Source organism: Protopterus annectens, chromosome 6.part0, assembly GCF_019279795.1.
Source record: "Protopterus annectens isolate FY-2018-M chromosome 6.part0, PAN1.0, whole genome shotgun sequence".
In the NCBI taxonomy this organism is placed as follows: Eukaryota; Metazoa; Chordata; order Ceratodontiformes; family Protopteridae; genus Protopterus; species Protopterus annectens.
Genome location: NC_056737.1, coordinates 405,909,676 through 405,924,081, shown reverse-complemented (window position 1 = coordinate 405,924,081; position 14,406 = coordinate 405,909,676). Strand labels below are relative to the sequence as shown.

Sequence of the window (14,406 nt, the reverse complement as noted above, 5' to 3'; positions counted from 1 at the left end):
CAATTAAATGGAAATGTGTCTGCTCATGGAACTAAACTTGTAGCCATTAATGCTGTATGCAAATAAGCAAAACACAAAACTGTAACAATCTTTACAGACTCATGTTAGGGGTAGTTCATGATTTGGGGAAATGTTGGAGAGAAAGAGGGTATATGACACTGATGAACTGCTAAAGGCAATTCTGTTAGTCAAGTGTGAGGCATATAAGACTGATTATTCTTATATTTCATAGCGAAATGCTTTTGCAGACATGGTGGCAAGACAAGCTGATTTGTCTTATCCTGTTCAGACTTCATTTTTGCAGGAATTGCAAGAAACTAATGTACCTGTTTCTTTACAGGAATTATTGTCTTTTCAAAGCTAAGCTGATGACTCTGAAAAGGTACTGGATACATAATGGCTGTAGCCACTCCCTGGACTCAGTTTGGTGCTAGCTGAATGACAGGCTAGTAGTCCCATCTTCTTTTCCAGTACAATGGGTATATATTTTGCCCCGATTTGGGGAAAAATGCATTAATAAGACACATTTTGACTGACTGGTATACTCCTCACATCTCCAAAGTTATTCAGCATTTTGTAAATACTTATACTTTCTGTCTAAAGTTTAATGTGTTGAAAAGTGTACCTGTTCCTACACACACTATGAAAAAGCCATAGGAACCTTTAGTAGAGTGGGATTTTATTGAATTACCACAATGTCAGAAATAAAAGTATGTTTCAGTAACTGGAGATGTTTTTTTTTTCTGGTTGGGTTGAAGCTTACCCTTGTACTATGAATAATGTGACTATGGTCACCAAAACAGCGCCACTAGAAATTTTACCCAGATTTGGTGCTCCTTGTATTCAGTCAGACAGAGGTACTCATTTTACAAGCCAGGTGGTACAGCAAGTGTGTAAAGTTTTGAAGGTTAACATGCAATATCATTGCTTCCACAGGTTCCAAGCTTCAGGAATTGTTGAAATAATGAATCAGACTTAAAAAAAATAGAATTGTTAAATTGTGTGAGGAAAAATGTGAACATACAAACTGTTGGTGAGTCTATTTTTCTTTACTGCAGGTGTCTTCTTTTTGTTCTGCAACATATTCACTTTCAAATTATCGAAGAATAGCAACAGCCAGATCCTGTCTCTTATCACAATGTTGTCCCTGGAGATCTTGTGTTTATTAAGTCTTTCCCCAGATGACACACCTTCCAGCCAAAATGGAAAGTCTCCTTTCAGGTTCTCCTTACAACAGCTACAGTTATTCAGTGTGAAAGGATCAACCACTTGGATTCATGTGTTGCATGTCAAGAAGGCCCTCCCTAGTGACAGATGTTGAAGAGATGCCAACAACATCATTCCATTTGTTATTGATGATTACCTAATCGTAGCCCATACCAGATGAAAAAACAGAGATACCAACAAGTCCAGAAAAAAGACTAAGTGACTCAGCAATGTCACCATGGTCAGAGGTGAGGCATAGTGATTTACCAAAGTCATCAGCATTGGAAATGAGACCTAATAATACAACAATGTCATCTACAAAAGACAATGAATGGGGAATTGGCCCAGGATTCAGACGAGTCAGGTGACCAAGCATCACTTGCAGGACTTCAACCAGTATAGAATTCAGGATGGAGTTTGGAAATCAATATATGTGCTACAAAAAGAAAGTATATCATCCTTGCTTACAAATCTTCGAGAATTCTCTCCAGCCCTGGCCTGCTTGATATTTGTAGGGACTTGTTATTGGAACTGCTGTTTTGGTAGTCATCATCCTTTTATTGAATTTTCTTCTTTCATCAAAAGCCATTGGGGCTGTAAGTACTGAACAATGTTTTATTAGCGACAAATGTTTGGTTAAAACTAAGCAAAGAAACCCAGACTGGCATCCTAAGTTTAATACTTTTTCTGCCACGTTGTATACCTATGCCATGGGAATGAATGTCAGTAACAGTTGGATGTGTGCACATACACCAACTGCACATGATGGGGATATCCTTTTGCTTCTGGTAGAGACAGAAATTGAAGCTGCATTTAAAACAATTATTTTGACTAAAAGACAAAAAGGCAGGCACAATTCTTGGCATAATATTACCCCCTTTAGGCGAGTTCCACTCCAATTACCAATGACTGTGAAGGGACATACACATTATGTTAAAAATGGAACACTTCCTGATGACTGCAGCAACTGTAATATTACCCAGAAAAAAATATAGTATGGTTGGTGGACTAGGCATGGGTGCATTCCATGAGTTTTACAATATATGTGGAGATCAAGCTTATCCTTGGTTACATTATTCCAGCTATTTGACACACAGAGACTTTACCTAGCGAGAAAATTCACAATGCTCATCGAAAGAGAGAGGCAAAGGACATTAAAAGTCCAGTCGGGAAGATAAGCACATCTTGGGTTTAAAAGACTGTATTTAAAGGACTGTTAAATATGGATTTGGGTGATGGTGTTATTTCAGGAGCAGGGACCTTACCTGCTTATGGAAAAGTAAAGTCAGTTTCAGAATTAAGAAAACTGTCCAGACTGATAGAAATATTAAGTATTGCCATTTCTGAATCAGTTAATCAGATTATAAATTGAAATATCTGCACAGTGTGGTGCTGGACTTCACCCTTGCTTCTAAGTGAGGTATGTGTGCACTCACCAAAATGGAATGATGCTCGTTTAGCTCAGCTAGTGAGCATGGCATCTGTGGTCACCTAGAAATTATACAGAAGGTTGTGCAGTTGTCTCCAAGTGGCCATGGTTGGCTAACTTTTTTTCTGGTTGGGGAGGAAGTATTTAATTTTTTTATGCTTATTGCTATAATAATCATTCTTTTAGGTATTATTTTATTCATATACAAAATGTTGATCATAAAACTTCTTGAATCTAAAAAAGTATTTAATTCCAAAATGTGCATATGAAAAACAGAAATGAAATAGTGCCACTGACCACAACTGAAAAAAATCATAATAAAGACGACAATTAGGAAAGTGTATTAAGTATTTTGGACAGATGTATGATAATCTGTTTGGGACAGGGGTTGAAACTGAAAAATATTTAAACTCTTTTTATTTCATCCAAGATAAAATGTTTGCTCAGAAGCTTTTACAGTATAAAAATAATCACAGTTGCTTTGTTCGTGGAGACAAGACTTTGATTGCCTTAGTCCCCCACGTATGTGTGTTCTTTAACAGTAAAGGAGACCATTCTACCCTGATGAACTGTGTTGCATGAAGTTATTTCTAATGTTAGCAGGTCAAACAGTGCTTCAGGAAAATGTTGTTTTTAATTTTAATTATTGTATCTTTCTATGAAGTTTTGTGATCTCAGAGACAGATACAATAAGTAAGAGATACAGAGAGCATAGCCACCTGCATGAGGGTATGGGGACTTTTCTATCCACATAAAGTCTCTCAAAATTTTTTATTAAAATGCCAATTCAGTTTTAACCAAATAGTGTCATCATTAAGACTGTTAGTACTCACCCAGCATAACAAAGTTGATATTGTTTGGTGCACACAGACAACTGGGTTAATGCTCTTCTCCACTGATCATCCTTGTTTCCTATCTTATTTCTTTCAAGGTCATCAGTTCCCACAAATTATACTGCTGTTACTCCTAAGTTCTCATTTTGATTTCACGTTCAAGTATACAGATTAGCACAATGTATAAACTCTAACATGGGCTGTCATTCAGAGTCTGATTTTAGCACAAAAGATGCATTTCTTTTTTCACAAATTGTAGACTTCAAATAAGAAAACAAACTAATAATTCACAGTATTGGATTCCATTATAGGGCAGCCATGGTGGTGCAGTGGTTAGCATTGTCACCTCACAGCAAGAGGTTCTCCAGTTCGATCCTCTGCTGGGGTGCCTTCTGTGCGGAGTCTGCATGTCCTCCCTGTGGTCACGTGGGTTTCTGCTGGGTGCTCCGGTTTCCTCCCACATCCCAAAGACATACTGTAGGTGGATTGGACACTCCAAATTGGCCCTAGGTGTGAGTGTGTGCATGTGTGTGCCTTCAGTGGAAGGTTGGGCGCCGGGCTGGCAACTCGACACCGTAAAACCCCACTGCCAATCATGAGCGGACAGGTGATCCACTGTGGCGACCCCTAACCGGGAAAAGCCGAAAGAAGAAGAAGAAGAATTGGATTCCATTATAAAGGCTTTCTTTATTAAAAGTAGCACCTTGGCATTACTCTTTTAATGGTCAATTAAGAAAACAGAAAGGAGAAATAAATACATCTACCAAGTCTGAATCTAACAGGTTTGAATAATGAATTGCAATGTAAGCATTTAATGTTGTGATGTCATCCTATCTGTGTAATGATTAGTGGTTTCAGATTTGGTGAATGCATTTATTTCTCCTCTCTGTTATCTTAATTGACCACTGAAGATGTAATGCAGAGGCACTAGCTATTTTAATAAAGAAAGCATTTTTAATAGACTCCAATAATGTCAGTTATTAACTACCTGAGTTTTGTTTCAAGGATGTCTCTATGTGCATCTCTCCACATCTTTTCAGCATTTGCTCTAACCGACAGAATGATGTTTGCTTAATGTGATGCTGGCCACAGCTAAACTACTTGCTTTACCACTATGCAATATCAGAGAGGTTTCCATCAGAGCACTTACCTGTATATTTCTGCCATAATATTTATGCAACTTCTCTCCAACTACAAAGGTTGACGGTGCCATCCGTAGCCTGAATTCTAGAGGCACCCCCCCCCCTTATTTCCCTTCTTAAGGCTTAGTCATCCTGCTGTTGCAAAGTTTTTTTTACATTCTGAGCATAGCCTTCTAAACATCTCCCTGTGAAAAGTCACAGTGGACTCTGTAAAATACTATTAAAAGGCCAATTTAAATTGTTGAGTTATAGGCTGTTCTGTCAGTGACTCTTTTGGAAAACAACTTGATTACTTTTATGAAATGTAATACCTCAACTGGGGAAAAACATTTCCACATTATTTCACTATTATGTTGCTCCCTGTGGGCAGATCATAGGTAGGTGAGTAGCCAATATTACCTGTTAATGTTCACTAGTCAGGATGCCCCCAGTCAGTCCCTCAATGGAGAACTTGTTCAAATTTATTTTTTATTATTTTTTATTATTTAAAAAACTCTCCCTAACATCCTCTGGGCTTCATTCCAAACCTGAGTTATCAGTGTGGCAGTTGGACTCTGTTTCCACTGTCCAAACTGTGTGTCTTGGATAACTATAAAATAGGAATACATTTGGTTTGGAATGAATGTAAATATTAGCTGACTGGTAGTAGCACCAGATTTATACTGTTTTAATACCCTCAGTATGTACATCAAAACTCAGACCCACTGTATGCAGTCCTTTGAATGCAATATTGACACCCCTAAAAGTAGTCTCAACAGTCACTGAACCTCCCCAAGAGGCTTGAATTGCCTTTTTCAGTATACAAGGGTCATATAATTTCTTTTAAAATCCCTCATTTGACTCCAGTGTTAGTAGGTGGTGATACAAATGCTAGTATAAAACAGATGTTGTTTTACAATGGGATATGTAACCATTAATTGCTTTTACTGTCCTAGTTTCCACAGCAAGCATGCCAAGAATTTGTACGCCAATGACATTGACACACACACACACAAACACACAATATGTGTGGGCATATACGCAATTGTTGAATACTTTTCCAAACCAAAAATTAGGAAAGACTGTGATAGCAAAAATATGCATGGATTTACATTTAAATTTCATACAATATATGGAGACAGAAAATATCTGTCAGTTTACTGAAATCTCTATACCTCTTGCATGATAAAGTCATTATGGTTCACACTCTTCACTCATAAAATAAATCCATAAAACATATAAAATATGGTATTTATGACAGCAAGAAAATTGGGTGTAGTACAATACAAACATCAAGTAAAAAAGGTTACGAATTTCATTTCTAGTACTTTGCACCTATGCCATGGATGTTTTTATTGCCCATTTGATGAAATATGCCAATGGCACTACATTGTTACAGGTGGCAGACAAAGGTATAGCTTGAACCTGAAGGGTGTGATTCCTCATGGACTGTATGTCAAGTATACATCCTCAGTGTTATATAGCCGTGACCAATGCAACTGAATCAAAATGATCCTTGACACTAACTATAAATAATCTGCTGCATGAAACATAAGCATATCAGCATCCTTCCAGATCATACTACTTCTAGAAACTGATGTGAATAAAGAGACAAAATGCAGCACTTAGTATGCCTCTGGAACATCTTATTTTGTGTGGTACACAGCATGTTATAAAAGCTGATCATTCAGAACATGTCAATATCACAGTAATAATTCCACCTAATCTTAAACATCAGAATTACATCTCAGCTGTAAAAAAGAAAAAAAAACTGATGTGTGTATATAAAAGTAAATGGCAGCTTCAAATCAGGACATCATTCTCAATAAGAGCTTGACTGGGTCCAAGATGAACAGAGATTGCCTAATGATATACAGTATGTACTGGGGAAAAATGCTGGGGAGAGTTGGAGTGAGTGAAAAATGTTGGAGAAAGTGGTATTGTGGGTCTGCTGTGACCCAGACATGTGTAAGGCTGAGCTTCCATCAAGTAAGCAAGTGCATAGGCCACACCATGCAGTTTGACCTGCCAAGCAGTGCTTGTGTTGTAGCAGGTGCTAGCAGGCAAGATGCATACATCAATGGGCCGTTGTAACAGGGCCCATTTCAGCAGCACATGAGGTGGGGATGGTAGGAATGGGGTTAGGCCTTATAAACAGAAAAAAGCACATCCCATCTGAATGATGCCTATGATCCCTGACTCATGCAAACTTCAGTGCCTAGGGATACCAAGAATCAGGGAAGGCTGGGAAAGAAAAAGTCAGCAGGAGGTAAGGCTTGATGCTCACAAGGCAAAGGGAAGAACTGAGTGCAATAACAACTTAACTTGAAGTTTAATTAAAGTCAGGAGAAGGTAGGGCCTAGATGATCACAAAAGAAGGAGAACAAATTAAGAGTATTAACTAAAGTTTTTTTCCATTTAGTGCTCCAAGACACAAACTTAATTTCCTGAATTCACTGTGTGCTTTTCTATTATCAACAATTTTTCTGTACAGCTTAAATGCTGTCTTTCCTCCAATATTAAATGAAATACAACCCTTCCATCGCTAAGAAAAATTCCTTTATTAGTTAGGAGTTCTTCTCATTCAGTATTTCATAATACTTCTGGCCAGTTCGGTAGAATACATGTTTTGAGAAACAGAAAAAGCCCAAACGGTACTGGCAACCAACTCTGTTTAATAAATTTAAGTGCTTTTCAACTGGTACAAAACAGCCTTCATCAGAATACAAAAAGAACACACCAGCTCCATTTAAATAATAAAAGCAACACAAAAAGGCGCAAAAATTAAGATGCTAATTAAACAATTAAGTTACCTTAACCTCTTAAAGTAACCTGTCACTAACAAGTTAATAGACCAAATATGACAATTAAAATCATTCATACTCAAAAATACATAAATATGACACTATAAATATACTTATTTCTACATTATCTATCTAAACTCTTTAATTTCAACAAACTGCTGAAAGAAATTGCATCATTTAAACCGGGTACATTACATGCATTTAACCTGATTTGCCATTTTAATTCCAGTTCATATAGTCTAAGTGCATATGGGCCACCTCTAAAACTCTTAGAAACACTATCAATAACCAAAAATTTAAAATAATGGTTATTGAACAAATCAATGTGTTTCGCTAGGGCGTTGTCTGCCTTCTTATGGCTTATGGCATAAATATGCTCATATATTCTATCACAGAGCCTCCGCTCCGTCTTGCCAACATAGAAGGCAGGACAACACATGCACCTAGCCAAATATACTATTTCTTTAGAATTACAATTAAACTTGCCTTGTAATCTATATCTAAACTCATTAACAATAAAATAATTAGTTATTTCTATATATTTACACGTTACAAGTCTCACATTTTACCATACCTGGTGTCTTAACAAAAGGGCTTGAATTATGTGCTAACAAATCTTTCAAATTCTTGCCTCGTTTAAATACTATTTTTGTCCTCTCCTCCAGCTTATTTAATAAATTCTGATTCGATCTAAATAGACCCCAATTCTTCCTGATTACATTTATACAGGAATAACTCTGTAGGCAATAAGTGGTAATAAAACTACTAGCCATATTTTCAATTACTGCCCCAGTAGTCACTACACCCGTGCAAGGATGATCCGACTTTTCAAGTTTGGGATTCTCTTCTACAACAACAGATTTCTTAGCCAACAAGGTACATAGACATGATTTACCCTTTTCATCCTGACTTCCTGAATTAAGTCATCTAATAAGTCTAATGGGTAACCCCTATGTTCAAATGCAGTTCTCAAAAATTCACATTCATCTTCGGGCAGCCCTAACAAGCTGTCCTTTAACAACCGCCCTTTTCTGATGAAAGGGGTGACAGCTCGAAAAATGACGAAACATATTAGAATATGTATTTTTACGGAAGATTTTAGCTGTAAAACAGTTCAATTCCATATTCTTATTAAGTAATATATCTAAATAAGATATTGACACTGTATCAAAAGTTGACGTAAATTTTAAGAATTCAGTTGAAGAATTGAAGACCTCTAATAAAGTGAGAGCTACTTGTTCATCCCCTTTTAATAAGACAAAAATATCATCAAGATATCTCATATAATATACAACATGATCTGCATATATTTGATTCTTAAACATAAACTCTGACTCCCAATAAGCCATTACAAGGTTGGCCACGCTGGCCCCACATGGGGACCCCATGGCCAAACTAACTTTCTGCAAATAAAATTGCTGGTTAAAAATAAAAAAAATGTTGGTTAACACCAAATCCAATAATTCCATCACTAAAGATATATCATGACATGAGGCCTCATGTTTCCTCATCATGTAGGCAACCCATTCAATCGCAGTTTGATGTGGAATACATGTATACAAGTCCTTCACATCTATTGTTAACAGATTATAACTGGGACTAAACTCCAAGGTGTTGATATTTGTCAAAAATGACCAGGAGTCTTTACAAATTTGAGCTTCAGATGAAACAAAGTTTGGTAACATAGAATCAATAACTTTAGCACAAACATAAGTAGGTGAACTATGACTATCAACAAGGGGCCTAATAGGGGGATTTAAGAGGTCTTTGTGAATCTTAGGGATGCCAAACAAACACGGGTACACAGGAAATGAAGTTGACATATAATTCAGTAGATGTTGGTCTATACAACCCTCAATAAAAAGATCGTTAATACAAGATTTGACCAAATTATATGCACTATTAACTTCAGATCTAGAACTAATCGAATATGTCTCATTACTAAGTAATTCCATAATTCGATCATTGTAATTATCAACATCAAGCACCACTAAACCCCCTCTCTTGTCGGGTTTACATATCCGGATATCTTCTGTATGAATAAACCTGATTAAGTCTCATTCATCATTGTCATGCGCACACTTATTATAGCTAGACACCCTTTGTCTAGCTAAAGATCTAAAATCCAATTCACATAAAGCCTCAAATGATTGAATAACCGGATGCAGTGGAGGGTTAAACGTACTAGAGATCCGGAATTGTTGCATACCTTCTAAACCAATATTATTACCAAACAGTAACTGGAAATTCAATTTCCTTGTGAAAAATTTAAGATCTCTAATCATCTTAGTTAAATCGATTCGCTGCTGGGGGACATATGTGTAGCCTTTAGCAAGCAAATTAACTAATTCAGAAGAAATAGGACAAGAAGAAAAATTAAAAACCTTAAAATCTTGTTTTTCATTAAGAATAACAGTTGGGCCTGGCTTATTAACTTCTAGTTCAGAATCAAGTTCAGAAATATTTAAGCTGGCATAAGAGTCAAATAAGTCATTAAATGAGTCAGCCCGGGACCGGGAGGAAAACTCGGTGATGCCTATTACTTCCTCACCACTAGAATCCTCCCTATCCATTACTTCATGTTCCTTGTTGGTCTGGGCTTGGTGTTGTTGCTGTGAAAATTTCTTTGTTGTTTTGGTCTCGCTCCAGAGTGATAAAACTGCTGAAAATCCTGACTTTCAGAAGGGCCTGTTTGATGTTGCACCCTTAAATTATTGTTATAAGTTACTCGGGGACCATTCTGCAGTCTCTCACTCCTCCTTAATGGTGGTACCTCAGGTTCAAGGAGCACAGAATCAGTTAAAGAATTACTCATGTCACGATTAGACTCAGCAGGTAGTTGACTATCACTCTGATTTATATTATGTTGACTATTTGCATTAATATTTGACTCATTGACAACCCCTCGTTGCCAAACCTGTGCAGGTGGAGGTGGAGGATATGCCAAACCTTGGCTATACGCCTTGGTATCCCTTTCCAGTTTTTTACTTTTATTATTTTATAATTTCAGCATATGTTGATCAATACTTGAAAGGATTCTAGCATACTCGAATTTGTATCTCATAAATTCGACAACTTCCACCACTTTTTTGTCCAGTTCTAATACTGAATCAGAAATATCACTAGCTAAATATGAATAATGCTTAATCATGAGATTCAGTAACTCAAACTCATGCCGGTCAAAAAGTTGTAGAAGCTCTTTATGAAACAAAGAATCCTTCACCAAACCTGTGGGGTACTGTGTCCTGCGTAAACCTTTTGGGATAAATTTCTGTTTCAGGCACTCAGTAAAATACGCTATCTCCAACTGAGTTTTTTTAAGTTTAAATAAATAAGTGTCGAGCAATTTTAAATTACTTACTATGTTGGAGACCGGATTCATTCCATAATCCGAACTGCCACCCATCCGGTTTGGTGCAACTTGATTCCCATTAGAAAAAGAAAAATTGCCCTGGATCCATGTTGCCATCGTTGGAAAATCATCGGGCCGTTTATTGGTTAACACAGTAGCTGCACAACTTGCTACTGCCCCCGATACTCTTGTTACATGTTTTGACCTTGACTATGCCAAAAACGATCCAGGTTCCATTAATGACCTTAGTAATGGAGGAGCCAGCCAAGGAAGGATTGGAGAAAATGCTGGCTCACCCATCCAAGGAAAAGGGTGTTGGTGGAGACCTGTTGGAAGAGTTCTGCGTAGAAAAAGATCTAGGATTGCAGATGTGCAGATGTCACTCTAAGGATCTGGAATACACAAGTCTGCAAAGGAATGCATGCATGTTAGCAAGAAGTGTAGGTGCATGGAAATTTGCATTCATAAAGGCTTAACAAAGTAGGCACTGTATGCTGCCTTTTGACAACATAAGGAGTGGTAGGGGCATTCAAAAAATTTCCTACCCCCCCCCCCCGATGATGTCCATTATCCACAACTATCGTCTCTGTCCCAGTGTCCTACAATGGAAGGGATCAGGGGGAGGTAATGGGCTGATTCAGGAAGGGACTTGATAGTTGTGGGGAGAATGGATCCAAAAAATGCTTGATGACATCTCCAGTGTGGTCCATGGTGCCTTCGTAGAGGATGAATGTGAAAATGATTGCAAACAATTTACATGCAGGTGAATGCATACAGCCTGAACTTCCTAGCACAGCCTGTATTTACTTGCACTGGATTTCATGCTTTAATCATTGCAATTAGGTCAAGGCTAAAAAATGTCATCACTAGTCTGGTCCACTTACCTGCATAAATAAATACATGTGTATATAAATGCATACAATTAAAAAAGTATCATTTACAGGTTCATTTGTCAGTAGCTGCCTAAATTCTAACTCAGGCTAGAAGAGACATAAATATACACACATTCATAACAAATGCAGCCTTTTGAACCCTTGTCTGTTGCAATTTTACAGTGGAGAAGGGACAATAAATTAACAAACGTGCATTGTCTTTCCTTTAATTGTGCATGGTTTATTTTAAATATATAATTATATATTTATAATTATATTGACAAATATGTACTCCATTGCAACATTAACATACAAAATAAACTGCTAAAACTCCGAAATCGAAGTGCAGGAAACAGAAATAGAATGGCTTTAACATGGATACTTGCAGAGAGCACTGATGAACTTTTAAACTCACCATATTCTTAGTTTTGTTTCCATGTCATGTGACCTTTGGTGCCCTCTGCTATCTTAGAACAAATTGCAATTACCTGATTACCTGACATACCATGACTTAGCACCATGTCGCACAGTCCCTGCAATTACAATACAGTACTAGTTTGCGGCCATTTGGGTGTCAGCTGGATCCAGTATTGCTACACTGTGTTTTGCTGCAAAGTGCAGCTTGCACCCTTTTAATTTGTTGTAAAAATGAAATACTCACTAGGAGATGGAAAGGTAATGGCATCTCTTTCATCAATCTGAGTCTTTGACACCAGTGACTGGAATGAAGAACTGGCTTATTTTACAAGCTCAAAACCTCTTATCAGGACCTTTAAACAAACATGGTGTATTCCAGGCTGGTAGAAAATAGAACTGTTTATGTGCCATGCCAAGAGTTGAGAACAGGAAATTCATGTACACATTTCTGGCCCTGACATACATTCAAGTGTACTGTCTAAATGAGGTACTATCTGTACAATAATTTACAAAACAAATATATTCCTCTTATTACTGGACATCAGAAAACTATTAATACATTGTTACAGCATCCTAAGGAGAGGAGAGAACCAGGATGTCACATGCTTGTAAAAACATCACAGTATAATGCTCACAAAATACTACACAATTTAGACTCCACAATGTAGCCCAATTTACAAGGTGCTTTGTCTACAGTTCAGTAGTGTGGAAGGAGCAATACCAAACAGATCCTTTCCAGTTTCCAGTGTTTCCAAACAACAGCAGTCAAAGCAAAAGAAAATAGTAGTTGTTGTCCTTTTGTTTTGCCTAGCTTGTCAAGACAAGAACATTTCTGAGCACTCTTGAACTGAAAAGGAAATGGTACAGCCCAGTCTGTTGCCTTGGTCAGCTCAGCTTGTCAAGACATGCTTGCGGTACTTCCTAATCAATGGAACAAGACACTCTGGAAGACCAACCTGAAGCATGAATGGATGGTCAAGAAGCTCAGTTGCTGTGGCACGTTGTAGGGGTTCCCGAGTTAGCATGCGTTCCAGAAAATCCCGCAAAATAGGAGAAGCCTGTGGAACAGAGAAACAGTGTCAATATTACAAGTAAAGTAGTATATTAAATTACAACCTGAAATAAAAGTTTTCAAATACAAACACACATGCATAGTCATTCATTTATATCGTTTTGTTATACAAGTATTCTCAACCTGCAATTGATGCCAGATTTCAGTGGACACCTAAGCAGAAGTGCACCAAACCTGTTATACAGCAGCCTTAAGGAGTACAGAAAAGTGCTAAGTGTAAAGCTAAAGGTGCACAGAATTAAAATTCAGAATGCTTCCAAATAAACTGGTATGGATACATATGAGTATATATCTATAGTTACATATGCGTATATATCTATATCTATCTACCTATGTCTCTCTCTCTCTCTCTCTATATATATATATATATATATATATATATATATATATATATATATAGATAGATATATATACATATATATCTATATCTATATATATATATATATATATATATATATATATATATATACACACACACACACACACACACACACACACACACACAAACACACACATATATCTGTCCCTATCTATCTATATATGTATATACACATACATATATTTATATTTATATATACAGTAAATATAGAGTGAAAGAGATGATTCTATTAGCATTCATTGATCACATCATATCACAAACCATTCAGTCACTGAAAAAGGACTGTCATAAGACTTATGGTGGGGCAGGTTAAAAACTCCATTTGCCTTACAGCAAACATATTGTGACTCAATGGAGAATGAATGACAAAGCACTTGAGCAGCTCACTAAGCCCTACTCAACTATGCTAACTGCAATCAAATAGGTTAAGTGAATAAATTCTCAGTTAGTCAAACAGACTGATCCATGACACATGAAATTAAGTACTCAAGTTAGCAAAATGCTGTGTGTTTGTGGGATATTGATGTACAGTGGGGATGGAAATTCACTCCTTCCCTGCAATTGTGCTATCTCAGAATTAATAAAGATCAGGTTGTGGGATAATAGAAGGGGCAGTACCTCAAGTGGGGGGATGTCAGAGGGTTTACCCCCTGCAAAAAAGAAAGTGACAATTTTGTGACAGATGAAGGTATGAACTTTCAATGTAGTGAGGATGTTTGATTAGCTGTGTTTTGTATTTTTGTACTTCAGTTACTTCATCTTCAATCGTGCATAGCAGAGTCATGTGTATGTTTCTGTATATATGAAAGAAAGAAATGGGAGATAGAAAAGAAGGACCAAGCTAGAAAAGAATACGGCTGCCTATCAGAGAGAGAAAAGACGCATTTTGTAACTCTTATCTACACTTTAAGAGTAGTCACC

The 14,406-nt window shown here is 37.0% G+C and overlaps 1 protein-coding gene across 8 annotated transcripts in view; it reads right to left on the bottom strand.

Moving 5' to 3' along the window:
- Positions 1–11,837: 11,837 nt before the first annotated feature.
- The window catches only part of LOC122804340 (serine/threonine-protein kinase PAK 6-like), a 1,141,536-nt gene continuing 1,138,967 nt past the window's right edge, over positions 11,838–14,406 (bottom strand). For all 8 annotated transcript variants that reach the window (XM_044074151.1, XM_044074147.1, XM_044074152.1 and 5 more), the window contains one exon: positions 11,838–13,092. In XM_044074151.1, coding sequence (XP_043930086.1) covers positions 12,925–13,092 — 168 coding nt within the window. In that variant the 3' untranslated portion in view covers positions 11,838–12,924. The remainder of the gene's footprint in view (positions 13,093–14,406) is intronic.